General features: G+C 45.4%; 1 protein-coding gene across 4 annotated transcripts in view; it reads right to left on the minus strand.

The window, feature by feature from the left end:
* JAML (junction adhesion molecule like) overlaps positions 1-17116 on the minus strand; it is a 25696-nt gene continuing 8580 nt past the window's right edge. For all 4 annotated transcript variants that reach the window (XM_005611609.4, XM_070273673.1, XM_070273671.1 and 1 more), the window contains exons 5-12: positions 16643-16797; positions 15062-15287; positions 11724-11836; positions 9107-9344; positions 5870-6002; positions 3754-3814; positions 2438-2524; positions 1-503 (exon numbers count right to left, since the gene is read on the minus strand). In XM_005611609.4, coding sequence (XP_005611666.2) covers positions 411-503; positions 2438-2524; positions 3754-3814; positions 5870-6002; positions 9107-9344; positions 11724-11836; positions 15062-15287; positions 16643-16797 — 1106 coding nt within the window. In that variant the 3' untranslated portion in view covers positions 1-410. The remainder of the gene's footprint in view (positions 504-2437; positions 2525-3753; positions 3815-5869; positions 6003-9106; positions 9345-11723; positions 11837-15061; positions 15288-16642; positions 16798-17116) is intronic.

A 17116-nucleotide genomic window follows, 5' to 3' on the forward strand; every position in this document is an offset into this window, starting at 1 on the left:
TGATTTACACAAACCACATTTATTTAGGGATAACTTGCCAAAGGAATCATTTGGGTTGGTTTTTATTTCTGCAATTCTTCTCAGTAACTCGTCCATAAAGAATACCATGCAATTGGAGGTTCTGATCCGATGGAGTGTTTGCCACTGCAGCAGCTCAGCCAGGGTCCCTAGGGCCAGGGTCCCACTCCAGAGGAAGCAAGTCCACGCTCCCCACCCCCAAGCACGGCCTGTTCTTCCAGAGCTGTCCAGTCTTGCTGCCCGGCTCCGGACCCTCCATCTTCAGCCCTTTGACCGAGCAATGAGGCAGGAAGACAACCGGGAAGACGAGGGGTCTGCAATAACTGGTACAGCGACTAGGGATGCACAGAAAGTCTGCCACTGGCAAGGATGAAGGGAACTCGCCTTTCTTCTCAAAAAGCTTGCTCTGTTTTCAGCATTTCTCCAGCTGACTTCTTTTCAGGTGGGTTACTTGGTGCTGACCTTGGAGACGGCCAAACTGGGTGCTGCGGGCGAAGGGAAGAAAGAAACCAAGCACAAGTGTGAGAAGTATTCCAATCACAGTGGTTGCCACTCACTGAGCTCTGTCTGTGGACCCGGTCCAGCTCGGAACTGCACATGTGCTATCGCGTTTGATCCTCCCCCCCTGGGAGGTAGGTATTATTATTCCCTTCTCTTTTTTTTGGTGAGGAAGATTGGTCCTGAGGTAACATCTGTTGCCAATCTTACTCTTTTTTTTTTTCCTCCCCAAAGCCCCTTACATAGTTATATATATGCTAGTTGTAAGTCCTTCTAGTTCTATGTGGGATGCTGCCACAGCGTGGCTTGATGAGCAGTGTGCAGGTCAGTGCCCAGGATCCGAACCGGCGAACCCTGGGCTGCGGAAGCGGAGTGTGCAAACTCAACCTCTATGCTACTATTATTCTCATTTTAAGGATGTGGAAACTGAGGCTCAGAAAAGCTAAGTTACCTGCTCAAGATCATCAAACTTCTAAATCACAGAGTTAGAATTTGGACCCAACTCCAAAGCTTGTGATCTGAACTGCTGTGCTGTGCAGCCTCAGAAAGGGGACATGGCATGGTGCCCTTCAGTAAATTTCAGTAAATTTAATCAATTCAGTAGAAAACTCAAAGTTTCTTTGCTACCCCTGCTTCCTATTGGATGACATCTCTGTACCTAGGGTCTCAAGCGGCCTGCAGGCCAGAATCCACCCACAAGCTTATTTAATTCAGCACACAGTGTTTTAACATAATTGACTGGCCTCTGAAGGCCTCTGAGTTTGCAGTCCTGGCCTCTCATCACATCCACTTTATTGGGTCTTATAGAGGATGGGGATGCTGTTTTCTGCAGAGTTTCTACCCGAGCACTGAACATGGGGAAGGTAGCTGTGGAGAAAGTTCACTCCTATGTCATCTCTTCCTCCGAGACTTTCTGCAAACAGCGTCACCAGAGGGGTGACACACTCCGCAGTAGCCACAGTGCAGCTGTGTCAGCAGGTCTCTGAGAGGCAGGAGGAGGCCTGGCAGTCACTGTAGCATCACATGGCAATAATGGGAGAAGGCTGACCATATTCAACTGCAACTTGGGAGCGGAGCTAACGTTTCTCTTGGGGGAAGCAGGCCAGGTCTCTGATGGCACACTTCCCTGGCAGAACCTTTCTCTGCTGCAATCATCTGGGAGTCATGTGTCGTCAGTGCTGGTGCAGCAGGAACAAACACAGGCCATCACTGCACGAAGAGAGGAGGCCAGCCTTCCTGTACCCAGCAGAGCACTGCTCCCTTCACAGCCTGGGCGCCTATCATCAGTCTACAAATAGCATCGTGTCCACTGCCAGCTCACTCCTTTTGCCCTGACCCCTGCTCACTACACGCCAGCTGCCTTTTCTAAGTGCTGTACTTCCCTGGGGAGTTGAGCAGAGAGTAAGGAGGAATCAGACTCCATATTATCACGCAGACTTCAGCATGCAGCCTCCCTGGCAGTGAGATTATGTCAAGGCATAACAAGTCACAGAACAAAAAAATCTAAGAGTTGGATGGGCCTTTTGAGAGGAAGGACAACTATCCCTTCCAACACAATGCTTGTCCATGGATCTTACAGCTCCCTCTTTATTAGGTTGTGTTCAACCAGGGTTGTGCTGATGAGGGGGAGACAGCCAACCCCCAATGAAGGCGCCTCTTTCCACCATTAAAGTCAGTCATCTCTGGCTTTAATGGGCCTTATCACTCGAGACTGGGTATGAGGGCAAGTTCAATATGACTCTTCTATCCAGCAGAGCTTCAGCTTCTCAGACTGTCCTACTGCTCAGAAAAATCTCGGGCCTCTGCATGGTGACCTCTCAGGTGACTAGCCATGTCCACCACCCATGAGTTTGAAATATCCCTCCCAGCTCCCTCTCCCACCTCCAGACACCTGGTTCAGCTGGGCCCAGAACATTCTCACCATGGTCATGTAGGTGGCCTCTGATTTTCCACTTGATTCTTCTTCCTCGATCACCTCTCGTGTAGCTATTGAGGTGTAAATGTGTTTCTAAAGGGGGAAAAAGTGGTACAAACATTTCTAAAAATCAGCAAATCTTATATGCCAGAGAAAAGGCCATTCACTACTACTCACAGGGCAGCAACCACCAAAACCGATAGGTTCAGACGGTATGGAGAACTAGAGAACTATCATCAAGAATGATAATTCAGTCCTCAGCGTTGCCGAAAATTAAGAAAATCAACTCATCAGCAAAGAGCACTATCTTAAGAATCTAATTCTTTGCTTCAAAAGCCAAAATCTTTGTTTGGAGGGGCCTTTAGATAGCAGCACGGAATCCTTATCTTGCCAAATTATTTGTACTCTGTGGTTATTTCCTCCTAATTAGAGGCATGGCGGGATGGCATTAATGAGCAGCTAATTGTTGTCGTCTCTTTCAGAAGGCTCACGTAGCAGGGACAGCCCTCACTGAACCTCAGATCTGGAGGCTGGGGGTACTTTGTGATTCCCCCAGTGACAAACTCTTGGGCTTCTGAACCAGGCTGTGAGAAAATCCTTCTCTTGGGTCATAAACAGCCCCAAAGATGGAAAGGTAACTATTCGAAGGAGATTTTTAAAAGTTATTCGAAGAAGATTTTTTTAAAGTTAAAAAAAAAGAAAGAAAGAGAAAGGAGTTCAAGGATATGAATCCTTTTCTCAGTCCCCAGTAGCAATTGTTTACAGCTGCGTCACGAGCTAATAAAGAGGAAAAAGTTCTTGGTCCTCTCTTTCTAAAGGTCCCCAAATATTTCATCTTAATCATTAACTCCTTCGCCTCCCTCCCAAATGTATCATAATTCTCCTGTATATTTATTTACACAGTGCTTCCTAGGTTACAAAGCACTTGCATATCATTTTATTTGAACCTTACAACAGGGCAAATATGTTTGTCCTCATCCTCATTTGACTGATAAGATCACTAAGGCTCAGGGAGGTGGCAGAGTGGCACTTGGACAGGGGCTTTCTGACTCCAAGTCCAGTGCTCTTTCCTGGGCCCTACACAAGGCTGTGCTGACCATGCTGGGCTGGCCCACCCCGCCCTGCCCTACTCCCTCCTTTGGGGCTCTTATTTCAGTGATAGATTTCCTGAGCCCCTGCTCTGTGCCAGGCGCTGCCTGCATGACAAGACCTAACGATGAGTAAGACAGTTCACAGGAACAATGACACCACCTTGATTCTGGAGCAGTAAACACCTCGCCCTCATCGGGCACAGCAGCAAAATGGCAGAGTTCCTCTCTTACCTCTGGAAGGGCCTTCTTTGCGTTCTCCAGGCTTTTTACCACAGTTGTGGAGGTTTCTGAACTGCAAGGCATGAAAAGCACGTGGAATCAGCCAGCCAGCACTGAATATTGAAGGGTGCCCACGTGAGACCCCCAGAACTTTGTGAAGACAGAGACCCTAGAGGAGGAGCTGGTCTCGCTAGACTTCTACAGCCAGCGCTGCCCAGCTCCCCTCGAAATCAGAGACGTGCACCGCTTTAACGGAGAGCAGAAAGACATTCTAGAGAGGGTCTGGGCTGAAAAACAGCTTCAACTTCTCTACTGTCACCCTAACAACTTTCTGCCCATAACAATTTTGGGTGAATTAATAGAGAGGGGCCATGGGATTCGATTTTACCATTTCCAAGGACTAAGGAGATGTAGCTGAACCAGCAGGGGGCAGCAGAAGCTCAGCCAGACACCAGTTCAAAGGGCTCCTGGCCTCTCCCAGGGAGGAGGCCAAGCAGAATTATCCCCACAAACACCCCAAGCTGTGAGGTCTGGCCGCTTCCCAGCCCATGGCCTTTGATCTCTTGACCATTTGCCACTGAACATACGTCCTTTCTTTCTACTTTGGCCTAAGGTAGTGCTAAAGAAAATTAGAGTTACAGCTAGAAAAGAAGCTATATTTTTTTGTCTCAAAGTGGAAATATTTTAACCATATTTTCTGATTATAATGTAGTATGTTCTCACTGTAAAATAAGTCAAATAATACATAAATGTAGGCAATTGGAAGCTGAAGGTCCAGTAAACCTCCTACCCTCATGGGACCCACCCTCTCCTTTATCCCAAATACCACTATTAATATTGCAGAATGATCCTTCCAAACCTCTCTCAATGCAAGCATGAGTACACTCACACAAAAGATATTAGTATATTTGCTAAGTGAGCATTATATAATTTTCTTTTTTATAAAAATGAGATCGTACTATATATTCTATCATACCACTCCTGGGACATCTTCCCATGTCATTACATACAGGGTTGGGGGTATTTCATTGAATGGAATACTGATTCATTGAATCATCACCTTTCCAACAGGTACTGAGGATGATTTCAATTTTTAATTACAACCAGGGCTACAGTGACCATGTTTATGCACAAATCTCAGCATATCAGTCTGATTTTTTAAGAATAAACTAGTAGACACAGAAATGCCACTCTTCATTTTGAGGGAAACTGAGGCCCAGAGGGGGGAAATGAGCTGATACGGAACCCAGGTTGTCTAACTCTCGATTCAGTGCTATAAGCATGCCCAGAGCAAAGACCCTCGGAGAGGCCAACCAAGTTCAAAACCAAGTCAGGAAGCCCCTGAGGAGTGGAAGCACAAATGTAGCAGGCACAAGCACTTTCTGTAGAATCCATGTGCCAAGGGAAAGGAGACTCCAAAGTCAGCATTCCTCTTAATGGGAGCCCTCTCCCACTGACACCATTTCAACAAGAGTCAATTTGCCCTACCAACACATTTCATCAATGGTTGGGTAAACTGAGGAACATGGACCTGCCAACAGGCAATGAAACACTAGTGCCCAAGTCAGAGCACCTGGGCATTTCTGAGATACTGGGAGAACTACTGATAAAATTCAAGCCTTTAAAAACACACTTCAACAATAAATAACTTAGGACCTAAGGTCAGCCATTCAAAAATAGCCTCTCATAATTAGAATGTGATCCTTCAAAGAAAGCCACTGACAACCCTCAAGATCTGAGCTTCTATATGAAGCGCATATTGAAGATAATTCAAAAATCACTCCTCTCAGGCATTAAATGTCACCACTACAGTTCTTGCATAAGATTTATACTTTTAATTATGCTCTACTTAGATCACCATTTGTAAAAGCGCTGGTAATCTTTGTAAAATACCAAAGCGAATGAGGACGGTGTGAAATGTGCAAGGCCCTTCAGGAGCACTGTGAGAAAAGGGGGCGGGGTCACTGTACAGAGGACGTCTAATGTGACAACCACAGATGGTTCTGTTTTAAAATGCCCCCTGCTGTGAAAATGGCACAATTAGGGCCTATCGCTCTCTTTTACATCAGTTTAGAGGTGGTTCTGCCCCTCCAGCCTCCCGACCCACGAGGTGCGAGCAGCCCTGTACCTCTTATTCCTCTTCTTCAAGGTCAATATCAGAACAGAAAGCAGCAGGACTGTGGCGCAGACAATCCCCACGATGATCACCAGGTGATTACCGCCCAGGATCTCATGTCTGAGGGTTTCCGGGGTCACCAATGCTTGGGAAAGGAAAAGGCAATGAGAGGGCCTCCATATTCCAGAAAACAGCTGACAGCCCCACCAGTTCTATACCACGCAGCAACAGCCAGGTCAGGAAGTCGGGGGAAAAGGTCAGACTCCACCACATGTTGAAACACTGAGACGCCAGCTGTCCCCATTAGACTGAAAACCAAAGTCTGAGCCCCTTGCTAAGGTGGGCAAGAGAATAGAATAGCACCTCACCGATAGTAGAATTTACTTTTACATTAACAATCTATCTTAAAATGTAGTTTACCAAATGACATAGAAATAACAGACATTTTAGAGGCTGCTGATCTTTCCCTGGGAAAGTGATCTTTTTGAAAAGGATGTACGCTACAACACTCAGCCCCAGAGTCATGACATCAAGTAAGACCTTCAGAGGCCCTTCCACCCATATGGTAGCCCCTTCACTCATTTCCTAAATTCATTCTAAATACACACATCAAACACCTCCTGGATGCCAGATATCACTAAGCATGGAAGATACAAAGACAAATAACACATGGTTCCTGTCTTCAAGAAAGGGGCAAACACGTAAACAGAAAACCATAGCCTGCTACAGGTGCTATGATAGAAGTCCATATAGGGTACAGAGGGCCAGAGAGAAAAGGGTACCCAATTCCATGGGGAGCAGACAATGAGAATTCGTCAGCAAAAGTTTTAAAGTTTAAGCTGAGGGGCTGGCCCCGTGGCCGAGTGGTTAAGTTCGCGCGCTCCGCTGCAGGCGGCCCAGTGTTTCGTTAGTTCGAATCCTGGGCGCGGACATGGCACTGCTCATCAGACCACGCTGAGGCGGCGTCCCACATGCCACAACTAGAAGAACCCACAACGAAGAATGCACAACTATGTACCGGGGGGCTTTGGGGATAAAAAAAAGGAAAAAATAAAATCTTTAAAAAAAAAAAAATAAATAAAAAAAAAATAAAGTTTAAGCTGAGTCTTAAAGGAAACCTCAAGATGGTTGGACGGACAATACGGGCAAGGATGGAAGGGACATTATGCACAAGGTCTAGAGGCCTGACAGGATGGCGCTTTAAGAAACTAGAATTAATTCCACGGGTCTGGCTCAAAGGTTGCATTTGTGGGTGTGGTATGGAATTAGGCTGGACAGGTAACAGGATGGACCTCGATTATCTCAACTAGGAGTTAGGCTTTTTTTCTGTAGGCAATGGAAGAAACCGCTGAAAGATTTTAAGCAATGGAAGAGAATGTTCAGATTTGTGATTTAGAAAGATGGCACTGATAGCTGCATGAAGAATGAAAGCAGTGGCTGAGAATGAAATAGAGACTGGTTAGAGGCCTACAGTCCAAGACAGAGATGAAGACAGCCAGAACTAAGGTGCTGGTGATGGACCGGAAAGAAGGCAGATTCAAAGTCAATAACAGAAATGACAGGACCTGTCGACCTTTTAGATTAGGGGTCATGGGAGACGGAAGAATCAAGTACAACTCCCAGGCATCCAGTTAGATGACTATGTAGATGGTGGTGCCATTAACTGAGGTTGAGGAGATGGGCCGGGGAGAGGTGTGCAGGGGTAGGTTTGCATATGTTGTATTTGAAGTACTTGTGGAATATATTGATGCATGGATAGAGATGGATAGATGAGTTGTGTCCAACATGGAATATATTGGATATATAGAGAATACAGTGTCCAATACTACTGAGGTAAAGAAGGCCAAGGAGAGGCAATCAGAGGGCCATTGGTGATCTAAGCTAGAGTAGAGGTAGAGGGAGAAACCAGACTGTGGTGCACTGAGGAATTAATCAGAGATGAGACAAGCGGCACCACATACAGTCCTTTAGCAAGCTATCTGGCTATGTCAAGAAAGAAATATATAATTGATTGTGGTGAAGGTTGCACAACTCTGAATATACTAAAAGCCATTGAGTTGTACACTTTAAATGGTGAATTGTATGGTATGTGAATTGTATCCCAATAAAGCTGTTTTAAGGAAAATAAAGACATAGGAGAGCTAAAGTAAACAAGGACCCAAGGTAAGCAGAAGAGTGGCATGTGTTCATAAGCTGAAAGGTAGAAGCTGATGGAAAGTGAGAGCTTAAGAGCCATTTTGTGAGGTTCCTGAGAAGAAGGAGAGAATGCCACCCGTGCTAGAGGAGTTCGGATAAGCCCAGAAGGGAAGGCAGCTCAGGACGGCAGGGCAGAGATAAGGATGGGGGTAAATGTAGAAGTTTGTGGGTAGGGAGCGCTTGGAAGTTGAATGAGCTCCCACTAATGGCTTGTATTTTCTCTGTGAAGTGGAGATAAGACTTCTGAGAGTGAAGAAATCCATCTGTCCTGCTTCCCTCTCCAACTGGGCCTGGTTGCTGTTAACAATAAGGTGTCTCCATAGACTTAAGTCTGTGGCCAGAGGTATCAAGGTGTGTTCCATCTTCACCTCATTCCTGTCCCCAATTAACCAAAGCCAACCCCTGAGGGCCCTAGCGAAAGGCAAAGTCCACAGGCCACATCCTGACTGCTAACTGGGTTATGGTTTAACTTTAACCCCTCACTTATCAACCTCTCTCAGTCAACACAATTGAGTCTTTATTCTCCTGCAACCACTGGCCTTAATGCACAGTGTTTGCCAGAATACGGAACCTTTGATCAGAGAACTCCTTTATTTTTGGTTCTGGTCCCTTCTTGTTTTCTCTCTGTTCTTTGCTTTCTCTCGCCAGCTCAGGATCATTTTCCCTTCCACTACAGAGCATACAGTGTCGCCCTTGAAGCCAAGTGAAAATGACTTTGGACATCAATTCCAATCCATCTCTGAGCTCCTGTATCTTTAAAGTGGTAGATTCTATTGGCAATGAGTAAGGTCTGGCAGAGGGCTAGTGCTGACTGAATATTAGCTCCTTTTTCCTTGACCTACCAGTAGGGCCAGAACTAGGTGAGGCAAGCCAGGTGCCTAAGGTACTAAATTTAAGGAAGCATCACTCTCAGGGTCGTGCAAATACAGGATCAGGACCTGAGAGTGATGCTTCCCTAAAGTTTGCACCCTAGGAGCCTCTCTGGCCACCCTAGTCCTGGCCATGCCTACCAGCTACGAGGTCCCTCATCCCTCCCTAACCAATGCTACATACTTCGGAGCTCTTTTTGAACCACGTGCAGCACAAAAGTTTTCCTGAAGGTCAGGTTTCCCAGGTGGATGCTGCAGGTGTAGCTTCCTCTGTCAGACTCCTTCACTCCTTGGAGCAGGATGGAGCCATCATTGCGGGAAGTGTCCCCCACCAGGTTTACACGGTTCTGGAAGCGGCTCCAGTTCTGGGGGTACCGCACAGGTAGGTTGAGTTTGGGGTGATAGCGTAGCACAATCTCCTCCTAGAAGGGAAAGGCAAAACATATGCGATTGCAAGGACTGGGGCAGGGGGAAGGGGTGAGGGGAGGGGGCGGGCACAGGGAAGGTTGGGGGGGAGCTCCCAGGATTCACAAGGCACTGTATGTGCAGGCAGTGCAGGTACTATCAGACTGTATGAGATAACAGAGGTCATGTACACACACGAGTGTGCAGGCACGTGTAATTGTAAAGGACACCACCAAACAAAGGACAACTCTTCCATCTGAAGAGAGGGATGAGGAAAGCAGGAATGAGGGACTTTCACTTTTTGCACTTCTCCAGCAAAAAAAGCAAAAGTACACCTTTTCATTTTATGACATTTCCAGTTGGACTTCCAATAGGCACCTGAAACATGTCTAAAACCAAACTCCAAATTTTTCCCCCAAACCAGGTCCTTCCAGTCCATCCCATTTGAAGAAATGGCAACACCTTCTTCCAGATACTCAGGCTAAAAATCTTAGAGTCATCCTTAACTCCTCTCTTTCTTGAACAACTCACATCTAAAATGCCCCAGCAAATCTATCACCTCAACCTTCAAAAGATATCTCAAGTCTAGCGACTTCTCACCTCCTCCACAGTCAGCATTCTGGTCCAGGCCACCCCGTCTCTCACCTGGCTTCCTGCAAAGAGCTTCCTTCCTTGCCTCCCTGCTTACTCCCAGCTATGAAAGCCAGCCTCAGAAATGTAAGTCAAATCATGTTACTGCTCTGCTTAAACCTCTCCAACAGCCCCCACTTCTCCTAAAAGGACAAGGCTCTCCGTGATCTGCCCCACCCACTTTTCCTCTCTGAGTTCATCTTCTTCTTGTTCTTCCCTCACCTACTTGGGTCACACCAACCACACCAGTTTCCTTGCTGCTCCTTGAGTACTGGCCTCAGGGCCTCTGTATTTGCTGCTCCCTATGCCTGGAACATTCTTCTCCCCAGACATACACACAGTTCACTCTCTTACTTTCTTCAGATGTCTGCTCCAATGTCACCTTTTTGATGAGGCCTCTCTGACCACCTGTATAAAATAACAGCCACAAACCCTCCCTTCCTGTTCTCCATAGCTCTTAGTATTACCAGACATATGATGTATTTATTTCTTCTTTATTTTACCACGTATCTCCCTCCACCATGGCTGTAAGTCCCACATCAGGGCAAGGGCTTTGAGGGTCCACCACATAGGAGATGCTTAAAAAATCCTTGTTAAATGAATAAGTATTGGAATTTTTTTACAAAGTTATGTAACCATTATTATTTTTAAAAAGATTTTAAGAAAAGGAAATGGGCCTGGCTATACCACCTCAAAGATGAATGCGAAGACCTGGCCCCCAACCTCCTGTCTCCTGTGATTCAAATTCACAACTCAAAATGTCAACTCCCATCCTATTTTCTGCTGCGACTCACTTGGTGGATGACATTTAAATGCATCTCAAGCTCCCAGAGGTACACCTGAGGCTAGAGGTAATTCCCTATTCTCCATCATAACGCCACCCTTTCTGACCCACTCAGACAGCATATAGGAATCAAGTGCGTACAAATGAATTTTTTAAGGGATGACCTGGAAAATGTCTTAATTTATAAAAATTAAACATTTTGTAAATTTTGAACCTTAACTTTTATTAACAATCAGCTACCTGGATGTCCCTCACAACACATCTTGACCCACAAGTACATCACCATGCCACAGTTGACATCTACTGGTCTAGTGAACTCGCTTGCTGTTACCGCTTCAGAGGTCACATGAAATACTCCTCACCCTGGTCCCCAGGATCTCCTACTCCCAACATCTGAAGCATCCATGAAAACAAAGACAGTTCCCTCCATCACACAAATGGGGCAACAGGGCACAGAAGATAACTCACCCACATAGGAATAAGAATGGTTACATTCTTATTCTAGCCCACAGCTTTCCTGGCTAAGCCACACAAATCACGCCCCCCCACCCCGAGACACACACACACACACTCCCATGAACTCCACAAAGAGAAGGGAGAAGAGGAAGGAAACTAAAATGCTGTGGCCAAATCATGTACAAATGCTTTACACGGACTATCTCAAATAGATGCATCTTGACAACCTTAAATATTAAACATTTTCTTCCTCTTTTTCTTCTTCTTTCTCTTCTTCTTCCTCTTTCTCTTCTTTCTCTTCTTTTTCTTCTTCATCATCTTCAGCAGAGTTATTTTTCCCACCAGGAATCTGAAGCTGCCCAGCCAAGCGGCCGAGCTAGGAGGAAGCCCGGTTCTGACAACCTCCAGAGCCCAAGCCCTTGCAGTACGACCACACGGCACGTGACACCCGGATTCTCCCTCTCCCCTCACTGTCCTGCCACCATCGGCCAGGGGCTTCTACACCGTGACAGTTCCTCCTCGTTACCTTGGCGTGCCCTTCCGACGAGAACATCCAGTCTACCTTGGTCATGCGTTTCTTTTCTGTGCTCTGGAAAACACATCCCATCTGAATCGAATCACCCACATGGACCACGAGCTCTGGAGATAAAATGGTAAATCAAGTCAAACCTAAGGTATAATCTATAGAAGTCAAAGAACTTCTAGAAGAGATAATGTTTGGTCAAAGATTCTCAGCAGTAAAATCGATGTCACTTCCAAATACTGTGCACATTTGCTCCACAGATGATCTAGACGATCTTATGTGGACAACGGTCTCAGAGGCCTCTCACTCAAGCCAAATGACACCCCCAGGCTAAGAGAATACCCTCTACCTGCCCACATACATCAAATCTGAGGGGTCCTACTGCCTTCATACTGTAAGAAACACTTTCTGGTTCCCTTTAATTCCTTTCACCTTGCATTTTCCAGAATTTCTCCCATGAGCCCAAACTCCAAGTTCATACTAAAGAAAGTATGAAAAATCTTGAAGCCCCCTACTTTCTGTTCACCAGCTTAGATGTCCACATCTGCTTAACATAAACAGGAAGTGGAAAGTTATATAACTCTCATTCTTATATATAACTCACTGGCTCTCCCAGCTGAAAAACTGATCAAGAGTAACTTTCTTCAACTTCTTTTATTCTTTTTACAAAGTTGTCTTAGGACTTGCTTAGGACAGTTCTGGCTACAGTACAGGTCACAGGACTCTTTGCTAATTAGGCCAAGAAAATAGACAGCTTTTCTCTTGACTTTTGTTTCCATTTTAATCCCTGCCCTCATCCTCTTCCAGATGCCCCTTGCCCTGCTTCTGGCTTTCTAACTCCTAGGCTCTTCCCTCTGCTTACTCGTATAAGCAGCTGACCCCATCACATGTTTACTACATAAGTCATTTCAAGAGGTCCCTGGAAAAGAAAACAATTAGAAAGATGTTTCTGATTTTTCAGTAATGCTCTTTTCAGATCAACCAGAGAGTCAATTAAGAAATGAAAGGCAGGCTAGCATTCAGGGAGACACACGCCTAGGTCTTAACTGGACAGAGTTCCTTCAAAAGAGCATTAAGCAAAGCTCATGAAGGAACAAACAGTGCATAAGCCAACCTTTTCATCCAAACTGTTTTCCTGGGAGAACATTAGCTTCCTGCCCAGCAGGAGAGAGACACAATGGAAGGAAAGCAAAAGAAAATATTATGAACTTGAAACTCCATGGAGGGAATTATTTTGAAAGCAATAAAAATTCACTCCAAAGAATTCCAGTGGGGAAGGAAACTCTAAATCCATCAGCACATTAAGAACTGAACTCTATTTTTTAAATGCAATAACAATGACTGAACATTCTGAGTCCTTTCAGCACATGAGGCACATATGCTAGACACCGTGTATGTAGTCTATCAGCTAGTCATTACAATATTTTGAGATAGACACTATTCTCTCCCACTTTACAGAGGAAGAAAGCGAAAGAACCCAAAGCCACATGGCCAGTAAAAAGTAGAGCCAGCCCTCAAACCCAGGCCTGAGTGAAAACAAAGCCCAGGCTTTCTCCCTCACTATACTATACCACTTTCACATAAGCAGAGGATGGCTGCTTCTAGAGCAAAGGTCCAGGAAGTTAATATTATCTTCATTTGTCAGAATATTGTCTATCGTATTTAAAATAAGAACCATGAAAAAAGGAATTGAAGTAGTAATCATAGAAAAATTATAAACTGAGGGGCAACCTTGTAGAGAAAATTATAAACGACTGCACAGATAGAGTTTTCACATGGGAGGAGACAACCTCCATGAAACAAGTTGGACAACTTTCCATTGGCCACAGGCAAACTGTTAGGAGTTGGAATTATTCTGACTCTGGCTGGAAAGGAAAAATAAATACAAGTTGCTCCACTGGCCACTGGGGAAATATCTGACTACCCCTAAAATTGTTCTGGCCTGTTTCCATGGATTCTTCAACTCTCGAGACTGGCTCCTTTTGGTTCGTGCCCTCTGTGTCTCTTCTAAGCAGAAGAAGGCACCCAATTTGTAGGCCATGCTTGTATGGACAAGTGTTCGATCACGGCATCAGAGGACGAAGCGGAAAGCAGTTGCCCAAAGACAATCCTTGCGGAACACAGGCAGCTGATTCATTTCCTCTTCCTAGAGAACCAAAGCTTTGGAATCAAAAGAAAAATGCCAATTGAAAAAAGTAGGAAAAATTAGGAGAGAGGCCAGAGGCCACCTTCTGCAATTCCTTCTACGATTCCTTTTTTAGAAATCAGATTCAAGTGAGGGACACTAATTCAAGAATTTCATTCACTCGACAAATGTTTATTGATTGCTTACTCTGTGCCAGGCACTGTGCCCAAGGCTGGTCAGGGGACAAAGAACACAGACCCAGGTGAGGAGGGAAGACACAGCTGAACAGGTGTCACCAAAGAGGAGGACAGGCTGTTCCAAAGGGCTCATTAAAAGAATGGACCTAAACTAGGCGGTGGAGAGAGGAGGGTCCAGATTCCAGCTCTCTAACCAGACTGCAAGATTTCCTGAAGCCATAGACTGTTTCTCCTATCTCACACTTTTAAAGAATGTATCTAATTCTGTGGTTTTCAATCTTTTTTAAAGCAGAAGCATTCTTTCTGCAAACAAAATCTTACCTGGCAGCCCAATGAATCAAACTAGAAAAAGGAAAAGGACTTTGGTTGCAGTGGAAGTGGCAGCCTGAGGTCCCACCTGCCCAGGCCGTTATCAACCCCCTGATCTGTTCTCAGCCTTTGTGTGGCCTCCCAGGTCCCTTGGACCTTAAGGGTCCTACAGAGCACAGTTTTAAAACCACCAATCTACAGAAGCCACTCCCTCCATTTACAAACGGGAAAATGAGGCCCCAAGAAGTTAGAGAGAGCTGCTCATTTTTTTTTATATCCCCCAGAACACTTAACATAGGGACCTATGAAATATGGACGTGGCATCGGTGTGGACAACTGATGGGAGGTGTCAGGGTATAATAGAAAGACGATGGACTTTGTTGACAGAGGCGCCAGGATTCAAGTACTGAATATGCCACTTAATAAGTATGTGCCCTGAGGCAAGTCGCTTAACCTCTCTAAGGCTCAGGTACCTCATCTGTAAAATGAAAAGAACAATACTTCGTTCACAGCATTTTCATGAAGATGAAATATGTTTAAAGTAATAATAAAATAATGATCTCATTATTTCTATTTAAAGAGCACCGTTTACTGAGGACTCCCTCTGTGGTAAGGACCTAGCCAAAAGGCTGGCATTTGCTCAACAAAGTCCATTCACTTTCCTCTTTGCAGTCAAACCTTCGCCCTTCTCTAAGTCAGCATTCACGTACCGTTGGGCTCCTCTGGCAGTACATGCAGCGCCACTGTTCTTTTGAACACCTGGCTCTCCATTTCAAAGCGGATTTCACAGGTATAGTTTCCCTGGTCAGCTTCTTCCACATTTTGGAGCAAGAGAGAACCGTCTTTGCGTGAGATGTCCCCCACCAAGTGCGCACGATTCTGGAAGCGCCCCACAGCCACGCTGAGGTTGGCATAATAGTATAGCACAAAATCCTCCTGGAGGGCAACACAACATCAGCGAAAATTAAAGTCAGTGACACAAGACCTAGGAGTCTGGATTCAAAAGACCCTGTTATGTGGAGACAGCATAGTCATCATCATCATCATGATCAAAAAGTACTTGGTACCCAGTTAATAATAATGATGTGCCAGGCAATACGCTAACTTGCACAAGGCTCTGTGGCTCAGTTCTTACAAAGACCAATGGAGAAATACAGTGCACACATTTTCGTTTCTTACAGTTTAAGGTAAAATGTAACACCCACTCTGAAGGTCACTCTGGGGATTCAAACTCACAACCTTTGAAAACCATCTCCCAACTCCACCTGGTTTTCTGCCATGGCCCTTGGATTATATGGCATTCCAAGGCATGACACAATCCCACAGACTGGTGGTTGTGAGAATTCCCGGCATGGTGGCTGTCACTCCTCTCCTTTCCGCCCTCCTCCAGGCAGCATATCATACGGCATGAGGAGGCATCAACAGGAAATGGTTTACCGGCTGGGAGGGGGAGCCCTTAGGAATTTTTATTTCTATTTATACCATGGGTCTATCCCTCTTACAGTAATAAATAGTAATGAAAAATTGAGTGAGAGTAGCATTATAGGGATAACGTGCTCTGAGGTACAAAAACAATATTTCATTTGCAAACATTGGGACTATATTGTTAGTAACACATTACTTAGGACAGATTTCACAAATGATCCTGAATACAAGTATCTCCATAGAATCTCTGATGAGGCTTAATACTCTCTTTTCTACTCCAAAGAGCTCCCAGGAAAGACCCTCACTCAGCCACGCTGCATCTGCAAATCCCAACACTTCAAGCAGCCATGAAGGAGAAAGAGATGATGCCCCAGCACACAAATGGGGCGATGGAATGCTGAAAGAATCTTTCCCCTCTCAAAAAAAAAGATTACTGTGACATCATTCTTACGCCTAGGCTGTAACTCTTCCGTCGAGACCAATGCTCTCTCGCCCTTATCACCCCTTTCACCCACCTACACTACTCTACAAAGGGCAGAAATAGAGAAAAGAAACAAAGAGAACTTCATGTGCACGTCTCCCATTAGCTTCTCAATGACCTGAAAGTTAAGCATTACCACTATGATAATGAACTTCAGCTTCACCGATGGGTAAGCTGAAGCTCAGCGAGGTTGAGTAACTCACCCAGCTGATTGTACAGCCAAGTGGCCAAGCTAGAAAGAGACCCAATTCTGACAAGCTCCAGAGCCCAAACTCCTGCAACGCCACCTCATGACACCTGATGACCTGATTCTCCCTCTCTGCACACTGTCCTGACACCATTGGCCAGGGGCTTCTACCAAAAGGTAATATTTCTTCCTTGTTACCTTGGCGTGCTCTCCTGATGAGAACATCCAGTCTACTTTGGTCATACGTTTCTCTTCTGTGCTCTGGAAAACACATCCCATCAGGGCTGAATCACCCACATGGACTGTTAGCTCAAGGGAGGAAACAATCAAGTCATTCAGGCCCAAGGAATAATCTATAGAAGTCAAAGGCAAGAGGAGACGTCATTTAGACAAATACTCTCAACAAAAAAAAAATCAGTATTAATCATCAAGTATCACACATACTCCTCCCCCAGATGACCCAACATGGACAAAGTAGCCTGGCATTCCCAAGGGTAAGAGAACACCCTCTAGTTACCCACATGGCTCAAGTCAGCAGGGTTCTGTAGTCTTCACACTCCATAAATGCCAAACACTCCTGTTCTAGCTCGTCCCTTCCCCTTTTCCAGAATTTCCTTCCCCAACCTCCTTTCTAAAGAAAGAGGAGAAACCCTGAAGTCCCTCCTTTCAGGC

This window comes from Equus caballus, chromosome 7, assembly GCF_041296265.1.
Source record: "Equus caballus isolate H_3958 breed thoroughbred chromosome 7, TB-T2T, whole genome shotgun sequence".
Classification (NCBI taxonomy): domain Eukaryota; kingdom Metazoa; phylum Chordata; class Mammalia; order Perissodactyla; family Equidae; genus Equus; species Equus caballus.